We start from the raw sequence: 22659 nt of genomic DNA, 5'->3' as shown, positions 1-22659 counted from the left end.
AACCTGTGTAAGATCCAGATATGAGTATATAAAATTGTAGGTTAAACTTAGTTTTGAAGGACTACCAACCTAGAGTTAGCCAGGGAGATTTTTACAAGGTCTCTCCAGATGGTTACATGTGATCGTGGAGGGTTCAACCCACATTGCTCTGGCTGGTTGCCAGCATATGTAAAGATCATTGTCAAGTGCGTTATTGCCCATGGCTCTTAGCTCTTTGGTTAAGTTTTCTAGTAAATTCTTCCAAAGGAATTTTCCAAAGGAATGAATGGTATCCATTACTTTCTTAAAAGAAAAAAGAAAGAAAAGAAAAAATAAAGGGCCAAAACCAGGGACACTGTAAGAGTGAAGGCTAAACCTTCACTCTGCCTCTTTTGACTTAGCCATTAAGAATCAAGCCCTCTCCTATCTGTGTAGCTCTACCCCAGATTCGGTCCTTCTTTGGGCTTATGATGCTCCATATGCAGCCCAGTCCTTACTCATAATTACATGCCACTGAGTTCAGAGGGAATTGCTATCAAGTAAATGTGCACAGGAACACAGCTTCAAACTCTTAGGCTGATTTTAAGCAGGATGATTCAGAAATCCTATGGAGTTAAATTGGATGTATTCCCCAGTTGAATGAATTTTAGGACTGTAACCTCAGCTTAATTTCAGTAAATTATACAAAAACTCACTAAAGGGTTTAAATAGCTGAGCTCATTTGGGTTTTATGCCATTTTGCTTCCTAGTTCACACCTCTGAGAACTCTTTCGTGACCAGTCAAACACACACCACTGAGGTTGCTTCCAGATGAGGTGTCTATTCTGCAATTACCCTGCCCTGGTCATGCAATGTTATTGGGGGGGGGGGGTCTAGATGACATCATCTGGCCCTTGCAGCCTTCCCATGTTTTCCCACCACTTCTTCCATCTTGTTTCCACAAACAAATCCACTGACAAAGAAAAGGCAAAATAACTACACAATATCCTTTGATAGATACCACTGGGAGCCTTCCATCTAGAAATTCCCCAAGCCAAAATTTTGGTCCATTAAAAGGCCATTCAGCTCTGATCTCACTCACTTGTATAGGTAAATTCTTTAATATATGCCAGTCATAAATAAAGTTCTCAAAGATATTGAATGATGGAAGATGACAATGGTACAAGGACCCACAGATTTCCATGAGTTAGGGATCATTAGCATGCAATAAATGTCTTGAATTGAGAAGCCCAACACTTGCCAGCTTGAATCCATTCCCTGAATGGTTGACAGAAGTCATTCTCTTTTGCATTCATCCAAATTTACTAGAAGCAGTAGTGTAGGGCACTGCATAACAATAACTGCAAAACAAAAATCTTAGGAAATACAGTAACCAAATTAAGCTTTATAGCACTCTTTGAAATGGAAAGAATGATAGTAATTCCTATCAGAGCTGAGACCAGCCTATTCCCAAGATTCAAATCCACACTCAGAAAAATTCGGACATCTCAGAGTTTGTATCTCACACAACTTGTCTAGGATCCACCCTGTTCCACAGATCTAGCTCGACTCAAGGAAACAGACCTAGACAGCAGACCAGCATGATCATAGAAACTTAACACCGACTGTCCTACCACAGAATTTATTCTGCATCCTTCTTCCCCTGCCTCCAGTCATGTTGCAGGACCAACGTAGTTTAAGGACAGGGCTCCAGGATGAAGCTAGGGTGATAAATGTCTAGTGCTTATGCAAGTCATCTCTGCCAACCTATCACCACTTGAGTACACACTAGGTGAATATCTTTCCACAGCTACTTCTTGTCTCTTAGATCCATATACCACCCCATGTCATGTCAAGAGAAGGACTCTGATACCAGCAGCCTGCTGCTGTTGGCTTGTACTGTTTGAAAAGGCAGCATCTTCTTAGCCCAGAACACTGACTCAGAAGTTAAGGTACTTCTGAGAGCTGACAAGAGCATTTCACCTCGTGAGAATAAGTGATGAATCTAATTTCACAACGGTGCTGCTTTAAAATTAGTGCTTCTGGAGGTTAAAAAAAGAATGAGTGTGATAGTACACAAATATGCTAGTGCTTGCTGGTAAACCATATACCACTCTTGAACAAAGAAAACTTGAGCTTTAGAAAATGCATTGGTCTGATTTGCACATAAGGCTAACCTGTGGTATGAGTTGTTGAATTAATTGGTTGTTGTGATGTTTGAATATGGTCATGCTAACAAAGCATGGTTTGTTAACCATAAACAAACAAACAAAAAAGTACCCATGGTTTGTTGTCAGGTTGTAAACTCTGAATTGTTCAAACCATGGATGGCCATTACATGCAACTCCAGAACCACGGGTTATTTATGGGCTGTTTTCCCATGCTATAAAAGTAACAGGCAAGAACTGCAATACACATGCACACATATTCATCAGCCACTCTGCAGAGAGTAGCTACAGAGCGCTACAGAGATATTTGGAATATGGAGCAGGAGAAGAGTAGGCAAAGGGAGAAAGGAGAAAAACAGGGACTGAGAAAACCAACTTTGTTTGATCAACAATCCCTAAGTTAAAACAACAAACCATAGGTTTATTATTTAATTAGTCAATTTTATATACCACTTTCCACAGAGGTATCAAAGTGATGAAAATATGATGGCATTAAAATGACAATAAAAATAACAACAAAAGAATACAATACAAAATAAATCAGCGATAAAACTTCATACCCTGCAATGTATTACAAGACACAGCAGGCCATGTCACACTTTGGGGAAAACCTGTGTAATGAGATGGGTTTTATGAAAACATATTAAACATCAGAACTGTAAATAACTGTATAATATCCATTTGTAAAGCACTTCAGAGGATACAACTTTGAGTGCTCTATTGCAAATGTTCCTGACATTAATTTGAAAAAATCCTCTAAATATGCATATACTTGAAAATACATAGAAAAGTATATACAAACTTTGTGCACTTTTTTCCTAAGACACTTGTAAATAAAAGTAGAAATGAGAGGGAACAATGTTAACTGCAGAAATCTCATAGGCTTCCTAAAAACAAGTCTGATATCCCATATTACCTAGGATGAACATAAGATTGCTCAAGCATATATATATATAGCCCAACATGGTATCCATAGGGAGTCTCCAATGGTGCCTGCAAAGAGTTTTCCATGGGCCAGAAAAAGGAACTTTTTAACATGCATATATTATTTGTATGAAATGCTTAAATTTTTTATACATAGGCTTCAAGAAAAGTGGAGCAAAAATCCAAATAAGTATCCCTTTGAAGTTGGAGTGTATATGTGTTCTGTTCCTCTGTCAAAAGCATTGTTAGGTCCTCAGTCCATTGCACTATAGGAAGTGAGTGTTTATCCGTCCAGTTTTGTAATAATCAGTCTTTTAGGTCTCAAAAGAATACAGACAAGTTATTTTCCCTTCATTTCCATGAAGCAGTTAAATAATTTAAAACAGTATGTACTTCAGTGATATTAAAGACAGATATATTAAAGACTCCTCCAGTACAAAATTTATTTCTGTAATAGCCTCCTCCCCAAAAGAACCAACTACTGAATGTTATGAAATGGTATGAATGTTATGTTTATGTGTTTAAAAGAAGCATTCACTGTCTTTGTACTGTTTGCAGTTGTCTGAATTAGACAATCATAATTAAAGGGCACTGTGATGTCCAACAGACAGAAAACAATAGCTATTGCTAAGTAAGACATACTATAATATCCATCAGTAGAACCAGAACAGCAACCCACTGATTAGGGATTTTGTGGTGATGCTCAGAGCAATTCCTCAAATTTCCAAATGTGCCTACAGGTCCAAAAAAGTTGTGGATCTCTGGTCTAACCTGGAGCACAAAAGATATTCTGGAAATAAATTGATGAATATCTCATATTAGATGATATTTTACCATAAAAAGCAGCTAGGCAAACTTATTCACAACTAGTTCCATTGACCTCTGTAAATCATATCTGCTCTACTGGGACTATGAAAAAGAACACCTCAGTGCGTGATTTGCAGGCTGCCATATGCATCCAGTAGCAAGAAATGCATGATTTTCATAGTAGCACCCCACAGTAATGCTGTGTTCTCATGCCTCTCTCAATACACAGATGATTAGGATACAGAAAAGGTCAGAACTGAAAGTTGTCTCTTAAGGATTTTGTAGCAAAACACCCGTTAAGATATACAAGTACCTAAGAATAATCAAACTGTCAAGATTCTCTGTTCCCACTTCCTTTTCATTTTTTTTTCATTTTATATCTGTCACTATTGAAAGAACTTGGCCACCAAGGTTACCAGAAGCTCTTCCTTATGGATCTACTGAAGAATGCAAGTCATGTACAAGAAGGAGAAGATGACATGTGGGAACAGGATCTGTCCCTTCTGCATCCTAATCAGAAATCTGCACAAGAGCTCTGTCATCTGAAAGCTGCATTGTTTGATGAATAAGGGCATTACAGCATTTGCATGCAATGAAACTCTAACATGATGGAAACTCTGGGGTGGAGGGGAATAAGAAACAGATTTGAGAAGGGACAAGGATAAGAAAGTAGCAACCTTGAATAAGAAAGAAATGGTTATGGAAAGGATTAAGTATCAAGAACACTGCCTCCTACTTTTCCATGCTAAATTGCCTTGTTCCCGAAAAGAGTTTTCTTGGTTGAGGTTTCATTAGATGAATATATGCTTAGTTCTGTCTATGAATAGAGTCCCTAATGTGACTGTTGGATTACCGTTCCCATCAACCCCAGTATAATAGTTTGCAGGCACCAGCTTTGGGAGGTCAACTCTATGCATAATAACGAGAATACCTCTTTTCCAAGCAGTCATTAGCAGAACTAAGATCTTAGGTTAAACTAGTACACATCTTGCAATATTTAGAATGAAACATGATACACTCATTTAGTGCAATTCTACACTTCAACTTGGAATACCAAGTGAATACACTCAGCTGTTTCATTCAGGAGAGGAAAAAACAAAATATATTAATATCGATGAGTTCTTGACATCCAGGTTTAGGGTACCATCTTGCTTTTCTAGTTTGAACTGTACCTGCCCCCCCCACACACAAATACAAACACACCCAAGGGGATAAGGAAATATGGACCTGCCCAAATGTAACACTAAACTATGAACTCAGTCTCTCTGAAGTTTACGTCAAAGAAGAGAAGTTTAGAAGCATCTGGAAGTTAAACTAAACTGAGTTCTCCATTATTTCCTCAGAGTAAAGTTAGTTTAAACCATATTTAATGAACGAGCTAGAATAATTATACTAACTTAAATGTTAAAGTAACTAGTGTTCTCCCAAGCATGGCTATAACTCTGGCTAGTTTAAAAGTAGAAGTGAATGCTTCTGATCTCCTTCTTGTAATCCATAACAACTTACCAGAAGGGCAGCAGCTTAGAACCCTAATTTAACACTTGGCAAAACTGACACCTATTGAATTATTTCCATTATGGAAAAGCTCTTGCGCCTATACTGGTAAGATCTCACCTTGAATATTATCTTTACTTCTAGGATCACAGTTTAAAAAGGTTTCTGGTCAATTGGAACAAATTCAGGGAAAGACACCAAAGATGACCAGAGAATTAGAAACTAAGACTTGCCAGGAAAGACTGAGCAAGCCTTGAGAAAAAAGGACAGAGGAGGGATATGACAACACTTTTCAAGTACCTAAAATGTTGTCACACAAAAGAAGGCCACAACCTATTCTCTGTCATCTAAATTTTAGGACATGAAATAATGCGCTTATGTTTCAGGAAGGCAGATTTCAGGAACATCAGGAAAAATGTCTTAAGGATCACAGCAGCCAGGCAATGGAAGCAACTGCTTGGGATGGTAGTGGGCTCTCTGGAGGTATTCAACCACAGACAGGATAGTTTTAAACTGGATTTCTTCATTGAGCAATTTACTGGATTCAATTACCTAAATGCCCACTTCCAGTTCTATAATCTATGATCCTGAATACTACTGGATCCACCTGCCTCAACCTGGTCCCCCCACAGATGTGTTTGGACTGCAGTTTCCAGAATCTCCTGGACAGACATGTTGCCTGGGGATTCTGGGAGTTGCCAACCAAAATATCTGAAAGACTCCACATGGGGAAGGAAGATCTAGATTATTTGCTGGATCCATTCATGATGATGTTGTACCAGTGACGAACTTCAAAAGTGCAAATTCCACTGCAAATGTCACATCAAGTAATGGTCTGCAGTTGTGAAAATGCCTTACACGATCACAATTACATATCATACTTATCAATGAAAGAAACCTACATATTCAAGGCAAAGTCATAAAGTACTGTGCAAGCATATGAGAAACAACCCTTACTCAATTTGGATTTATAGTGGAATTGCTGGAACATTTCTTCTTCAGGAATAAGCGCTACCCTGGCTAGGGTGATCAAGAGAAACATTACTTCAGGTACAGCAGGTACTTGATTAGCATGGATAAGGGATAAGAGCCTAACTCCAAAAAAAAAAAAAAAAAAGTAGGCCACACCACCAGATTATATGAGGCCACTATTATCGACCTACCATAATCTAAATCAATATGGTGTGCCAGAAGAACAAAACAAACAAGAAACATCACATCAGGAAGAAAGTTATCCACTATTAGCAAGATGAGACCTCACAGTACCTCTGAATGTTTATCTTTCAGGATTTATCATTCTAATGGCACACACACTAATGAAAAAGAATCTGTATTGAACTGATTATGCACACAGAACATACACCACAAAAGATATGCCCAGCAAGCTGTACAAACATGAGGAATCCATCTTTCCCAGTGTGGGAAGCACAGATTATCCAGCATTGCATAGAAATTATGTAAAAGATCTTTGGAAATGGCACAGTCTATGCGGCTGCTGAGATTTTACATAAAGTGTAGCTACCTTTGCAGGACTTTAAAGTCTTTCTGCATTCTTTTCTTGTGGGCCTACTGAATAGTCTGGAAACAACAGACAGTATAGCATTGCTGAAGTTAGGCAAGTGTGAAATTGCTCAGCAATCTCAATGGGAAACCACTGAGAGCACAAAATAAAATCAATGTATACATAGCATGAATACATTTAAAAACAAGCAAACATTATGAACTTGCTAGCAAGTGTGAGGATTTTAACTCAATAAAAAGGTAAATTATGTCACCACAAATGAAAGGAGGCCTCCATTGTCAGCCTACCACACTTCAGTTAAGGACAGTGTGCCACAAGAACAAAATAAGAACTATAAACTTTCCAGTGCCAATAACTTAAGTACTTGATCTCATAAGCAGACTAGACATAAAATCACAAAACATACAACATGCATTTTTGCAACATGTTATCAAGAAATTCAACATCTGTAGAATGAGTACATTTTTCTTGCCTGTCTTCAGGAGACAGGCTAGAAAAAACATACCCATTTTACAAATGGAGTACACTCGTTAAAAATCTTATGCTCTAAATGTTTCTATTGCTTTCTGTTACAACTAGGAAGGCTGGCCCACCTGCTTAAAATAACTTGGTAGTAGTTGGTGTCTACCTGGCCCTGTCACTGAATTCCCTACCTGTCATTTGTTATACTAGCCAACTCTTAAAGGAAAAAAACTTTGTCTCTTATAGAATTCTGTCTTTGTTTGGCTAACAAGGAGTATGATATCCCCATGAGATCCTTGTAATGGAGTCTGCATTTCCCCAAATGTCAGCAACCCAGCTGAGATCTGCACATAAAATTGCTCATTTAAAAAGCTGAGACTTCTGAAAATGTATGGCAGCAATAAACTGCTGACACCCACTTCAGGCTTTCTTTTATCCAAGAAGAACATTTGGATTGCTCTGGAAAGAATGGACAAGACAAAGCCAGGCACAGGCAACCATTTCATCTTCTTAAAAATCACCATTCTATATATGAATTGGCAGCACAACACACAACTGGCACTGAACTTGATGATAAAGGCCTACTGCAGGACAATATGACTGTTACAGTTCCAATGCATTCTGATACACTCCTTTCACAATGTGCTAGTTGCATCAACAGGATAGAGCCTTTAACTACAGAATTGCCTATTACAGACAAGAGAGCAAGTACAGTACGCCTCCTTATGCTTTTCATATGTTCATTGCCAGCTGAGCACTTGGGTTGAGCAGCTTGTATTCCTATCAACCAGAATTGTTCACAGACTCTTTCTTAACTCATGCATATTCTGAGTGAGACATATGACTATATTTGTACATAAAAAAGCTTTCTTCCCCACAATTACTTCCTTTAGTGAAACCCCGATAGTTTGCTGGCGCACTGGCAGAAGTTTCAACTTTTACTGAACTGAAGACTCTGTATTCACTTAAATTTGGATATAACACATCTTTAAGTTATACTAAATGCATTATTAAGAACGAGTTTGATGATGTTTTTCTAATCCCACCTTAAAGTCAATATTAACACTTAATCTTGGCCCAACACCATCCTATTAAAAAAAAGAGGGTCAGGGAGACAGATCTATGTCGTTTCAATCACTTGATTCCAATTAATATTCCATTGAACAGGCCTCTGCGATTGTTTCATACTTCTTGAGAGACTGTAACACAACAGCCTATATCTATTGCCACCAGCATACTGGAGAGTAGTGGCAGGAGGATAAGTTATGCTTGTGGAGCAGGACAAGATGAATGAGAATATAGCAGGACGCTTGCATTCACAGGGGTAGGTTGCAAGCCCCCAGCAGATGCCTGAAACCACAGATAGTAGCAAAAACTATATATTCTACATATATATTTCTTTTTTTTACAATTTCACAGATAGAAGAATTGTTCTTATCATACATCCTAGCAACAACATACATTTTTCCCTATTATATCAAGAATTTTCACTTAAAGGAAGCACTTTACTATTTCTCTTTGACATTTTACAGCACTTTACACTCTCTTTGGCACGTTATGACTTCTCTTGCAAACTGAGGTCAAGCGAAGTGAAACTGGTAACTGAACCAGTGGATATGGAGCTCCTGCTGTATTTGCCATTTATCAGGGTCAAACATCCTGCTTGGAATACCCCATGTCTTGATGTAAAAGTGTTTGCTAGCTGCACATCTACATCTATCTCTAGCTAGACAGATAATCAAAAAGACATGCTCCATAGTGATAGTGAAGGAGCTCATACAACTTTCTCCAGCCTTTTTTGAACACCTGCCAGGCTGCCAACCAAGCATTACTATTAAGATGAGTATTCCTGCAGTGGCTGACTGTAGACGGAGAACTCGTTGATTGCACATAAAGAAAAAAATGAATCAACTGTTTAAACATTAATAATGCATTTCACTCTATAAATGGGCAACAAAGAAAGGGGGAGAGAACTGTGGTATATCATAACTCACTTTACTCACAATATCCAGTAGTGGCCTAAGACACTTGTAAGCTATTCTCCAAATGGCAGATACAATAGCCATGAAAGACCTATCTAGAGGAAAAATGTGCTCCAGGCTACAAAATACAACTCAGCAAGTGCATGGGAAAAATAGGATACCCTGTCAGGAGACGGTGCTGTTGTTAGGAAATATGCTGAGTTTGTGCCTGACCAATGGGCAACACCTGCGCATTTAAAACCCATTACAAAGACCTCCATATATGGTAAACCGTTTATTTCAGGCATTTTGCTTTTAAGCACTTTACAATCCACTGATACACACAATGACCATGAACAGTGATGGGTTATGTTTCCACTATCTCAGGCAGTGTGCCTATGCACACCAGTTGAGGGAGAACTTGGGCAAGAGGGTGCTTTTGTACTCATATCCTGCTTGTGGATGCCATAGGCAGCTGGTTTGTCAATATGTGAACCAAACGCCAGACCAGAGGGATTCTTGACCTGTTCCAGCTGGCTCCTCTTATGTTCTTATGTTCCCTCTGGATTAGATCCAGACCTAGTCAAACTTAGGGTTGAGCCACTGAAATCTGTGGGAATTAACTAAGTCATGACTGTTTTCATTGGGTCCACTCTAAGTATGACTAAGTCGGGATCCAACCATCTACACTTCCAGCTCAAGAATATGAGATAGAAAAGAAGGTAAGTCTCAGGCCACACTCAGGGCAAGTTCTGAGAACTATGTGGATCCCAAGTGTCCTCAACTCATGCACCAGGCTGCACTTCCAAACCAGCTTGGCTGTCTGCACTTATCAATAGTTTAGTATTGTTAAAGCCTTTAAAGCCACATGCTGAGGTAATCCAATGTGAGCTTCCTTCCCAAATCAACTTACTAAAAATTTGCTGTAGTTTTTAAAGAAAGCTTGAACACACTTATAAAATCTTTTTTTAAAGGAACCATGATATTGACATGGCAGTCAAAGAAAATATAAAATATACCTCCAGAATGCAGAAAGATCAGCTAAACACACATACAGACAAGTTTCCAAAACTAATCACAGGAGACATTATAGGAAATTTGTCATTCAGCTTCCCTGTCATCCACCATCCACCATGTCTTTCTTCAGAATTAGTTTGCCCTAACATTTCTAATTATTTGTGTGCCAAATTATACTGACCATAGTAATAAATTATTAATATTTGATTCAGTATCTAGACATGCTGTTTGTTGCAGCTACAGCCCAAAGAGAATCACATTGACAGACAGGAAGCAAGACTAATCTGAAGACATATATATGATCTTATCCATTTTCATGTGGATAGCGCATCACTGGTCACATACGTCTGCATTGACGCATACACTATTTTATGTTATAATCTGTGTATCTTATGCTTTGGCTATAAAACCTTATGTAACACATCCCTGTTTAATATGGAACAGCATGTACATAGTTGTGTCAATCTAAGCAGTTTTCTTTTCACCCAAGGATAATGTTGTCCCTTGAGGACTCTTTTAAGTCACTGAAGGGAAAAAATTAAAATGAAGGGACACCCACGATAGTACGACTACATGGTTGCTGATCTGGAATGACGACTTTTTTCCAATCTGTATTCAAATGGTTTTGGACTGGCATGGGCATTAAGGTTCCCAGTGATGAATACAAGCAAATATAAACGTATTCTGCGAACAGGATTGGTCTCCTGACTTGTGGAGGTACAGGTCTATTAAAGGAAAACATCTCTGATGATTTATTTTAAAGGACAAGATCAGCAATCATTACACCTCGGTCTCTATAACCAGCATGTTACAAGCATACACACTGCCATTGTGATGCTGTGGGTTGTGCTACGGCAACCACTTGTACTGCTTCTTTGTTCAAGAAAATAAAATGTATCTGCACTGATCATTTACTGAGGCAGTATCTTAAGTACAAACACACACACCACAGGCTGAGGACTTGCACTGCTCCCAAATGACATGAAACATCAAGTCCAGCATTCGGAGCACTCCCCCCTCCCTTAGATGAAGAACAGAAAATGCATGATAGCGACAGCCACTCTCCCTGTTTATAATCCACAAAGCTTTCACACCCTGCCATGAGGAAAGAAGTACAGCATGCCATTAGCAAATTACAGCACACAAAATGCATTCCAGCTTTGCCAGAAACACCAGAATCTTTCTTCTTCTTCTCTCTTTTACTGCTGGACAAGGAATTATATAACTGAGATTAGTTAAGGTGTCCCCAGACTATATGCATCACATCACCAGACAGTCAACAAAACAAACCTTTTTGCATCCCTGTCTTCTGCATACTTTGCTATTCTGAGGAAGGAAGAAAGGAACCAACAAAAGGACAGTTCCTTAAACAAGCCAACAAAAACAACACAACACAAAACTGCTTACCGCTTCAGAGTCTTCAAATCCATGCAGGTACAAATTGTCATACATGGAGATCTGATAATCCAAAGAACCCCTTCTCAAGGCAAAAGTGAAATCCCTACAAAAGCCACAGCTAGGATTTAAAATGCAGGGAAAGGCCTAGACAGAGCCACTCAGCCTGCCTTTTCAATTTTTTCCTGTGGATTTCCCCCCAGCCAAGATGCTATCCATTCACATCATAGGAGGGAAGGTTATCCCTAGAGGCAACCCAGACCTGGCATTTTATCTGCCTCCCAAACACAGAGCATGAAAGCAAAACCGTTTTCCCCAACCAAGGACTGATGACAGAGCCAGCAAGAGACCCGTGATTGGCTGGGCTGCTGTGCCTCAGTCAACTGGCAGAGCTTTCTCTTTGATAGTGGATGACGAAGAGGAGGGGTTGTGCGTTTGTAACAAGCATGCCCCTGGTTATAATTTATTCCCTACAGCTAATAATAAAATAATAATAATAGTAATAATAAATAAATAAATAATAATAATAATAATAATAATAATAATAATAATAATAATAATAGCAGCAGCAGCTCAATACCATTTTAAATCATCTGAGGTGAGAGTGGATTTTCGGACTGGTTTAACTATCAAATGCACCTTATGGAGTAGGGGAAGAAAGCAGGGCTTTTCCTAAAGTCCAATTGCCACAGCATTTCTAGTAAACCCTTAAGGTAAACAGCAATTTAAATCAAAGGAGGAAAAACAATAGCTTTATTGAAGGGGATAAGAGCAAGAAGGCAAGATAGAAACAAAGAGGGAGCTCACCTAACTTCCTGTGTTTCCACTAGCCTTTTCTGAATCAGATCTTTTGCTCAGAAAATATTTAAAGAAGGAATGCAGGGTGAGACTTCACCACTTCCAAAAGCTTAAAAGAAAATGGTTCACTTCTTTTTTCCATCTAGTTTCACTGCCTAATTTGAATAGTGGGAGCAGCATTTCACTAAAAAGGTCTTTTATAGGAGGCAAACTGCACTTTAAAATATGATATTGTTTATCCCATAATAGAATTATGTATTGATTTCTGAATGAGTCCACATTCACTCATCCTTCAGGAAAAAAAATCCAATCCATACAGATCGACCCAGTTCATAAATCACACTTTAAATTCACAATTGTAGTTTACTAAGCCGGGATACGCACATGCAGCATGCACCTTCACAGAGCCCATGTTTCTTCCTTTGCAGCAAGTAGAAATACAAGTCACAATACAATAAATAAAAGTTACATGCAATGGGGAATTACAGTTCTGCTTCCAAATAAGCTAAGGTTCATAAATCAGCTTAAAAGACTTGTTTAAAGCTGGCTCCTGATCCTGGCTTGCATGTATGCTAAACCTAGTTTCCAGTTGATATATAAGCAGAAACTGGTTTATTTCCTGCTCACATAAAAGGAACATGCCACCCAACACAAGGTAAAGGTACTGGTAACCATGACACTCACAAGCATTTTTAGTTAATGCAAGAAAAATTCCTTGGCAGGAAGTTTAGTATTAGACATTAAAAATAGGTCTCAGGATCTCTTCACAAAGGAGGGATTAACTTGAGCTGGAAAATGTAGGCTTTTTCATTCAAAACACTTAAAAGACAAATTAGAAGACTCCACAGAGGCAGCAAGAGGGATAGAACTTCTAACCCCAAACAAATAAAACCTGCAACAGCACTTCTGAAAACAGAGTTATTGCTGCAAAATAAAAAAAATTAAAGAATTGATTCATCATAGCAGAAATCAAAATACAACCTTTTTTATAATCTAAAGCCTGTGTGGTATGGTGCGGTGTGGTGGTTGGAGAATTAGGCTGGGACTAGAGAAACCCTGGTTCAAATCACCACACTGCCACAAAACTCACTAGGCAACTTTGGTTAGTCACTGACTCTTAACTCAACCTACCTTACAGGACTGTTGTGATGATAAAATGAAGAGATTACTTTGGGTTCCTTGAAAGAAAGGTGGGATACAAATGTAACAAATAAAATAGCATGGGGGTTGCCTGTAAAAAGGTTATAAGTATATTTATTACCTTAATGATAATTTTGGACTATAAGACTAATTCAGCTTCCCCATCATTGTGTTTTCCAGATATCTGGGGCTATAACTCCCAGTCCTCATGGCTAATGGTCAGGGATGATAGTAGTTGTAGCTTAAAACAACTGGAGCTAATATACTAGGGAATACTGGATTAATTATACAAAGGGAGCAAGCTGAAACACATATTTCAAGATATTAACAGATTTTATTCATTTTATCAATATAATTTTAGTTAATTAAATTATAGTGAAAAATATAAGTTCTGAGGAACACTGCTGAGGTAAATACTATGTAGCTTTTAGATTTTTAAGTAAATCCAACAGCCTCTGAAGGCTTTGCTGCCTGAGGAAAAAGTTAAATGGACTTGTATGTTTTGTTTTGGAACAAGAACTGAAAGATGGTTAATTGTAAAGGGGAAAAACTCTATCCTTTATGGGTGGCTTGGACTACAGAAAATTACAGTGACCTGGTAACCCAGACAATAGACTCAGTATAGGTAATTATGGGTTGTCCTGGACTCCTGGCTTATTGTGGGTTGTCACTATGTGTAGACCTTGTACTATAGTTTAACAATCCACAGTTTACAAGTGAAGAATGAAGCATGAATTCTCTTCCTGGGTTGTTTATGGTTATCCCATACTTCAACCACAGTACACAGTTTGCATGTAGCAAAGTAATAACCCATACTCTGGCGAGTATTGAAGTGGCAAACTGGCAGACTGCCATTCTGTAGCTATGGTAAACACAGAGCTGGCTATATGTGAACAGCTATATGTTCTGCCTTCTGAGGGATAGAATCAAAAGGTGGTAAGTGTCGATGAATCAACCTGAGAACACCCCAAAGACATCTTACAAATCATAAACACCACAGCACAATTAAAATACAAATACAATATAAAAATATGCAGTAAAATAATCCCAATTATTTGATAAAACAACCAACCTTTAAAATACTGGGTGAATAAAAAGGTCTTGGCCTGATGCCTAATAGAATAAAGCATCAGCACCAAGCATACATTTCCAGGTTCCAAAGCAGGTTCCAAAGCTGGGGCGCTACTACAGAAAAGGCTCTTCCCTGGGTAGGCACTCTTCTAACCTTTAGACAGGACTCCCAAAGAAGGACCTCAGTGAAAGATCTTAAGAGTTCAGGCAGGTGTATATGGAAGGAGACATTCCTTCCAATTTAATACTTTATCTAGTTATACATGTATAATTTTAAATAAATATGTCATCCCTTTTTTTAATTATTGGAACCTCACTACTGTTCTGCCCCCATGAATGCAGCTACTGGTTCAGATAAAACAGTGCTCAGAAAACTAAAGAATTCATATTGTGACAGCAGAAAGGGGATAAGAAGGGGGGCATAAAGTGTAACTGGTGCTGAGGATTCACAGTATTTTGGTTATTAGCAGAGGGCTCACCATCACCAATTGGGGTCTAGCACTGGCATTCCCCACATCATCATTGTGATTCCTCTCCACAAGCATTACTAAATAACGCAATGTAACTGAAATGTAACTGTAACTGGGGATAACAGAAGTGTTCTTGTGAATCTTCACAAGCAGGAAAAATTAATCATGCAGAGTGGAGAATTCTGTATGTTGTTTCCACCAGAACCAAAAGGAAACCCACATTCCAGAAACGTACAAGATTGTCTGTAACTGCAATCCTACACCTGTTTGAAGACCAGCTCTGGGGCTATGAGAAGTGGCTTAAGACATACTCCACTAGCAGAGAGGGAGGTCTGCAAGTTTTACAATGCCTATGCCATCAGAGGCCTTTTGATATTTTAATTATTTATTATTAATAAAAGACATAATAAAACAATGCTGATCCCAGGGCTGGTAAATTATTTATTTATTTATTTTTTATTTATTAAAACATTTCTATTTGAGTCAATAAAATCTGTTCCCTTCTTTCTACTTTGTCTATAGTGAGCTGGTATCCCAGAATCACCCCTCACTCCAGAAGAATGGGAGAGCTGTACCTGTCAAAACTATCTTGTCATTTTAATACCCGTTCCTTGAAAGTACATGATACTGTGCAATTACAAAAAAAATATTAGTGTAGTATCTTTTATTAGCCAGCTCAGAGGTCACAAGATGCTGTGCAAATTTCTGACTTTTCAGAATACTTTATCAAGGAAGATGTTAAAGTGAAAAGGGAGGTGGAAGGGAAGAAAAAGGTAGGTGGTGTTCAGGCTATCGAATCTGCATCCTGTTACAGTCTTAAAATGGAAAGTGGGAAGAGGCTGCAGACATTCCAATTAGACTCTAACAGGTACTGTGACAATGTCAGGTTTTACCTCAAAGTGGAACTGTTGAATTGATAACCACTGAGTTTTCTGAGATGATCTTGGCTATAACCATTTGGGTACCCTGGACTAGAATATAACTTTCTAGGCCTTATGTTTTCAGAAAACTATACAGCTGTGAGGATGCTGCAGATAATGCAGTTATATTTCTGGTAGGATATTCAACATTTGCAAAAGACTTTGTATCTCAACTAATTTTTGAAAAAGGAAGTAAATTTCCAGACTCCAAATGGATAAAAATGTTCAAAGAAGATATAGCTACAAAGGTTCCCATCTCTTTCCACTGTGTCCTGCAAAACTGGCAGCAAACACTGTGGTACGTGGAATATATACCTTTCCCATGCTTTTTCCCATGGCCAGAATATGGTTTGAAGGCACATAAGGCATCCACCATAAGCAGGTCTGGCCTGAGCTTGGTTGGAGGGGAGACCACCTGGGAACTGCATGTTGACATCTTGAGTTCCACAACTAGAAAAGGGTGGGATATAAATATAATAAATAAATATTCTGCAATGACTTAGCAGTAATTATTCTATTATTATGTGGCCACAAGTCAGCATTAGGATTAAGGCTCAAGTCTCTTGATTAAGTTTAGCACTCAGATAATTTCTTCACAGTTGCAGAAGGAATCCCTATGTTTTCTTGAGAGGATGGGGGATAAAAAATAATGGTCACTGAATTAATGCAAATTCTCTTTTACTCATTTATGCCATCATAATTTGCCTCAGGTTCAAATAACCATAAATTAATCAAGACCCTAAATGTGTATTTTAAAGGAAGCTTTAAAATCTTAAGATAGCTCTTAACTAAAATACTCAAGTTAAGTTGAGGGCAACAACACTAGAGGCAACATAATAAATCCCACCTAAGAGTTAGAAACAATGACAATTTGTTTTACTATCCAGTTAACTTTGCAGTACATAGTATGTCTTTTTCTGAGTTCTGCAGAAGCCATTATCCAATGGGTACATAGCTGAGTGGGAGTTGTAATGGGAACTCACAAAAGCAGGGAAGAGGGAAAAATAGGTAAAAGGAAATAAGCAAGAAAAACTTTCATTATTAATAATTAACAGTGGTATTTACTTCAACATGGATATTAAGAAGTATAGCAAGGACAATTTTCTTATTAAAAATACTCATAACACATTCCCATTTTTTTTCCTTTGGCTTATGAGATTTGAGCTAGCAGGAGCCAGCAGCCATTTCCTAGCAAATATGACAGAAAGCAGCATCCTAACTGACACTAATTGGCATTCTGATGGCACTTCCAATAAAGAGGCCGAATACTGAGCAGCCCTGGAAAGTGAACCAGGTAGTCATCACCCCTAAAAGTGATCCCTCCATCTAGGTCAGAGCCAGATCCTAGCAACAGCACAGTGACTGGAGGAGGCCACTTAATTTATTTATTTATTTATTTATTTATTTATATTTATATAGCAGCTCTGTAACATAGGTTCTCTGGTTGGTTCACAAATACAATATAACAAGACAGAATAAAACAATAAAAGCAACACTAAAAACACTGTGATTATTTGCTTGTTTCTGCTCGGGAACACAATGGCCTCCTCAAATGAAGTTTTAAAGCCTCCATTGAACAACCAAAGCAAGAGAGAGAGGACAGTTACTCTAAACATCACAGCTCTCTGTAGGCATGAAGTAGCTTTCTGTCCAGGGGTGTGTGTGTGTGTGTGTGTGTGTGTGTGTGTGTGAGAGAGAGAGAGAGAGAGAGAGAGAGAGAGAGAGAGAGAGAGAGAGACGGAGGTGCACAAACAGACACACAAGATGGCAGCCCATTTGCTGAAAGACAGAAAAGGAGTGTACAGGTCAACACCACATTCTACATTTGTTATGGTTCAGTTCCTGCCCCTCAAACCCTGCTGACTCCTGTTTCTTACACCCATCATCTAGATTATTCCATGAACCATACAAATAAAGGCACCACCCTTCCTCATCCCTTTCACCAGCCATTGGCAACTGATATTAAAGGTATACTGCTTCTGAAGTTGGCAGTTTAACTTAGATATATGGCTAATGGCTAACAGATCACTGCTTCATCAATTTTTAAAAGCTACTACAACAAGGTGCAAAACTATGTATTCTGTGCTTTGCAGCGAGCCTAGAATAAAGCAGTATGCTGTCTTTGGTATCTGATTTCAATGCCAGATACTGTGAAGATGCTCACTAATTTCTGATCATCCATAGCAGTAGCCATGCTCCCCCACCCCTGCCCCAGACCTAAGGTCTGATGTAGACTAAGTTGGTTGTGCCTTGGTTCCATTCAAATCAGTGAGATAAAAGCACAACTAATTTAGGCGAAATCCTACACAACATGTACAAACTGTTTTAACACCAGTTCAACTGTTAAAACAAATAAGGAACTCTTGACATGATTTGGGTAGCAAAATGCTGAGAAGATGAATCAACCAGAATATATAATCCCAGTGAGAACACATTTTGACCTATACAAATAGAGTGCAAATGCCCTCAAAGACTTAGTACTAAAAGCCTTGTTGAGAATGAATCAACACCGCTTCTGCAAAGAGAAGGCCTGAATCACCAAGCTTTTTGGGTGGAGAGTCGCTGGGTTCACACAACACAGTCAAACAGCAGTACACTGTTTCCACAGCACACAGATTTTTGCCTGAACTTACCAAGTAATCACATGATCAGGGCACACAGTTTTCCGCATGGCCTGCTCCGTCTTCACCAGGCAGCCTGGCAGCCTCTGCAAGCAAAATCCCTATCCTTTCCTATTATTGCCTTTGGACTGCAGCAGCCTCATCCACTGTATTCCTAAGGCAGGTTTCCCCCCTCCCAAAGTTAACCTGCATGCCTGTGGTACTTCCTAGCCACTCCAGCCCACACATACAATTTTATTAAAGTAAATGAACAGCTTTGCCACAATTCCCCCTTTCTTCCTCTGCATATTTTCACACTGTCTCCCTATCTCCAAACTAAACACAGGCAGACACATCATTTGACCAATGGGAATTGAGCAAGCAATGATGCATCTGTTGCTAAGGTCAGTAGAGAATGAAGGCCCGAGGCGGCCATTTCTGCCACTCTTGCCACTGTATTCTATAATAAAATGGTAGGTGGCAATCTGTGTTCCAGAAAGCTGGAGAAGCCACAGTGAAGCATGGAATCCTTAGAACAAGCCACTGATTCTCTCTGTGGTTTCCAAAAATTAATCCTACCATGCCAGAACTCTGGAAGTGTCCAGACAACACAACAAACTCACAACAGTAAGATTTCGCCATGGCTTCTTGTGCTACACAAACCCTCCCAGTGTCTGCATTGTACATTTGGTTTTTTACAATTTCCTCACTCAAGGCTTCTGGGATAAGTGAGTCTGGTTATGCACTGGTTAAAACAACAGGAAGCAGAGGGTAGTAGTGAAGTGACAGTTTTCACAGTAGGTTTTAAGACCGTTCTAGCATTTATACTGGGATAAGTACAATCTGTTAATAAATAATCTGGTCAGGTAAGCAGTGATGCAACTTTTGGAGTATGTGTAGGGAAAATGTTAACTCTGCAGGAAGCATGTTTAGATCAGCTGCTCAGTAAAGAGTTAAGGCAGACTTTGTATAGTCTGGTTGAAGGGCAGGGGGAGAAACCAAGCTACTCTGTGTATTTAAGGCATAGGGCTCAGTGGAACAAACCACTTCATTGCACTGGGGAGGGAATTCTCCAGGTTGCCCGGCAACAAGTTAGAATTCTGCTGTTATTCTGACAGGTCAGTTGAAGTGGATAATTTCAACTGATGCTTAGGTGGTCTAGCAAGGGACTTCTTCCTGTTGTTTTCCTTTCTTCACAGTATAAGCAACTGCACTTACAAATTCTGTAACCATCAAGTTTATAGTTTCTAAGAAATCATGTTACACTGTGTGTGTGTGTGTGTGTGTGTGTGTGTGTGTGTGTGTGTGTGTTTTAAAGCATCTACTTATAAACAAGCCCTATGTGTTTGTTGGATGAGCATTCCATTGCACTCTACCATCAGCAACAATATTTAGGACAGTGAAAACCTAAGTGCACTGTGTAGTGTTCAAAAGGATCTTGCCAAACTAGACTAATAGATAACAAAACAACTCAGGTTGAACTGTAGTTTCTTTTTAATTGCTAGAGACTTGCATTAGAAGACAACAGTAAGAAGCTTTGAAAGGACATGGTAGTGGGAGAGGAAAGATACCGTATTTTTCGCTCTATAAGACACACTCCCCCCCCCCAAAAGTAAGGGGAAATGTCTGTGCGTCTTATAGAGCAAATGTGTGTGTGCCCGACGCCTGGGATGCTGCCGGCCCGCCTGCACCACCTGGCACCACCTGGCCGGCAGGCACTTGGCACGCCCTGCTCCGCCCCCCCCCCCGGCACTGGTGAGAGCTGTGCCACTCAGAGGGAGCAGTGCGGAGGAGGAGGAGCCGCGGGCTTTAACCCGCTGGCCACACGGAGAGACAGACTGCTCACACCCACCACCCGGGAAAACCTGCCGCCACCACACCGCCTGGAAGACCACCGCCGGCACGCTGCCGGCCCAGCTGCCCCACACCTGGCCGGCACACGCTCGGCGTGCCCTGCTCTGCCCCCCCTCCTCCGGCGCAGGTGAGAGCTGTTAATCACAGGTCGGTGTGTGTTTTCAAATGGCAACCCGTCTTTTAATGAAGCCCATGGGGAAGTGATGGGGAATGTGCCTGTGATTATCAGGAAGCTTTCCATGGATCCCTCCGCTAAAAACTAGGTGCGTCTTATGGTCAGGTGCGTCTTATAGAGCGAAAAATACAGTATTTTGCTGGCATCACTAATATGATGAATACAAGGAACATCTGCCTATAACACTATCATGGTATCTGTCCTCAAAGCAACACTTACGATATGTATGGAATTCAGGATTAACAATTGCTACATCATCTTTCTTATGAAGTCTAATGTGTGGACAGACTACATATTTTGGATACACATCTGAATAAAAGTAACTACGCATGACATGTACATATGACGCACATTTAGAACAGTCTTCCCTGTTGGCTGTGTTACCTGGGAATATTGGGAGTTCTAGTCCAACACACCTGAAACACAGGAGGTTGCGAGAGGCTGATCAAGAACAATTAAGTGTCCTTTACTTTCTGGAGAATAACCAGAAGGTTCTTTTAGTTCCTTACCCTCTAATCTTGTAGGTAATGTGGGAAATTCCACTTTCAGACTAGAGCATTATCCCCACATTTTAGCACTGGGAAGACACACATAAGCTATGTGCATAACTGCTATCTTAGAGGAGCACTTCAGGCAATCCTGAGTTCAGTCATGCCCACCTTGACCTGCATGTAAGCTTACAATATTGATTGCTTCCACTGATGATGAAGAAACAGCTTTTTACTCTTTGGTGTACTTGTAGCATATTACTTCCAATGCAGAAATTCAGATATAAATTATAGGGCAGGCGAGCGGGCTTGCTTGCTTGCTTGTTTCTACACCACCCAAAAGCTCAAGCTCTCTGGGCAGTTTATAACAATCCATTAAAACACTGTCCAAAATGTTATCACTCTAAGACAGGGATGAATATATCTTTGGAATTTGTAGGCTCCAGAAGCAAATATTAGCCACAAGTCTTACAAGGAGCTGAAAAGTATGTCATATTCACATATAATTACGTTGCTTCCCTAGATTCTAGGTGTAACCTGATATTGGCATGATCTACCAGAGGTTGAGTCTCCCTGCAGACACCATCTTGAGCATGAGCCTGCATGTAGACTTATGCCTACAATACCTAACCTAGTCTTTGTATTTTTACCCCTCTTGCCCCTGCCAGAAACAACAAAAAAGGTATTACCTATCAAAGGTATTACCCAACTATGTAATCAAAAAAATTTAGAGACCTGGCAACCAGACAAATGAACACTGAGTTTACCATTAAACACAGTTCACAGGAATCTACAGCTGATCTGGGTTCCTATGCTTAACACTCCTTAGGCTAAGCATTGGCAACATTCTCAGATGCACAGGCACAATTGTCATTTTCCCCCTTGGGTCCAGGATGCATTAGTCATTAAATCTGAGGGGTACACATAAGGGAATATCAGAAATCCCCTGGGTAAGGTAAAGCAACCAAATCTTATCCACCATGCAGAAGTTGAAAACAAAAGGTGATACTCCAACAATGGTTCTTGTTCCCATATGCGTAAGTGCAAAGCTCCATTTAGTAGTAACAAATGTAATTCCTTAGACTAGAAAGTTCATTATTATCTACATAATGTTCATTAATTTGCAGCTACTAATTCTACGAAGTGAAAAGTGTCACTATGAATTAAATAATGAAGAAGAAGTGGAGATGTATAAACTACCCTCTCCATTATTATTTGAAACTGCTGTTATGAGCTAAATAAGGCCACTTTTTGACCAGATAGCAATCTGAATTTGTGGCATCCTGCTTCTAATTTTTAAAAAGCTATGAATGCAACACTGACTAGAAGCAGATACTTTGAATTGTAATAGCTGCCTTGTCATGGTTTTAACCAATCTGAAAGTACTTCATTTCATGGGGAAGATGGCTGGTTTATTAAGAACAGGAAATCCATT

General features: G+C 39.4%; 1 protein-coding gene across 2 annotated transcripts in view; it reads right to left on the bottom strand.

The window, feature by feature from the left end:
- Nucleotides 1-12060, bottom strand: part of CACNB4 (calcium voltage-gated channel auxiliary subunit beta 4) — a 120410-nt gene extending 108350 nt beyond the window's left edge. For both annotated transcript variants that reach the window (XR_006413566.1, XM_044418522.1), the window contains exon 1: nucleotides 11721-12060. Coding sequence is in view for 1 of the 2 variants with exons in the window: in XM_044418522.1 (XP_044274457.1) it covers nucleotides 11721-11765 (45 nt within the window). In the remaining variant the exon portion in view is untranslated. The remainder of the gene's footprint in view (nucleotides 1-11720) is intronic.
- Between the last annotated feature and the right edge of the window lie 10599 nt (nucleotides 12061-22659).

This window comes from Varanus komodoensis, unplaced genomic scaffold (genome assembly GCF_004798865.1).
Source record: "Varanus komodoensis strain SLA01 unplaced genomic scaffold, ASM479886v1 scaffold9, whole genome shotgun sequence".
Taxonomy (NCBI): Eukaryota; Metazoa; Chordata; class Lepidosauria; order Squamata; family Varanidae; genus Varanus; species Varanus komodoensis.
Note: the sequence above shows the minus strand (reverse complement) of the source record. Positions and strands in the feature narration are given on the sequence as shown.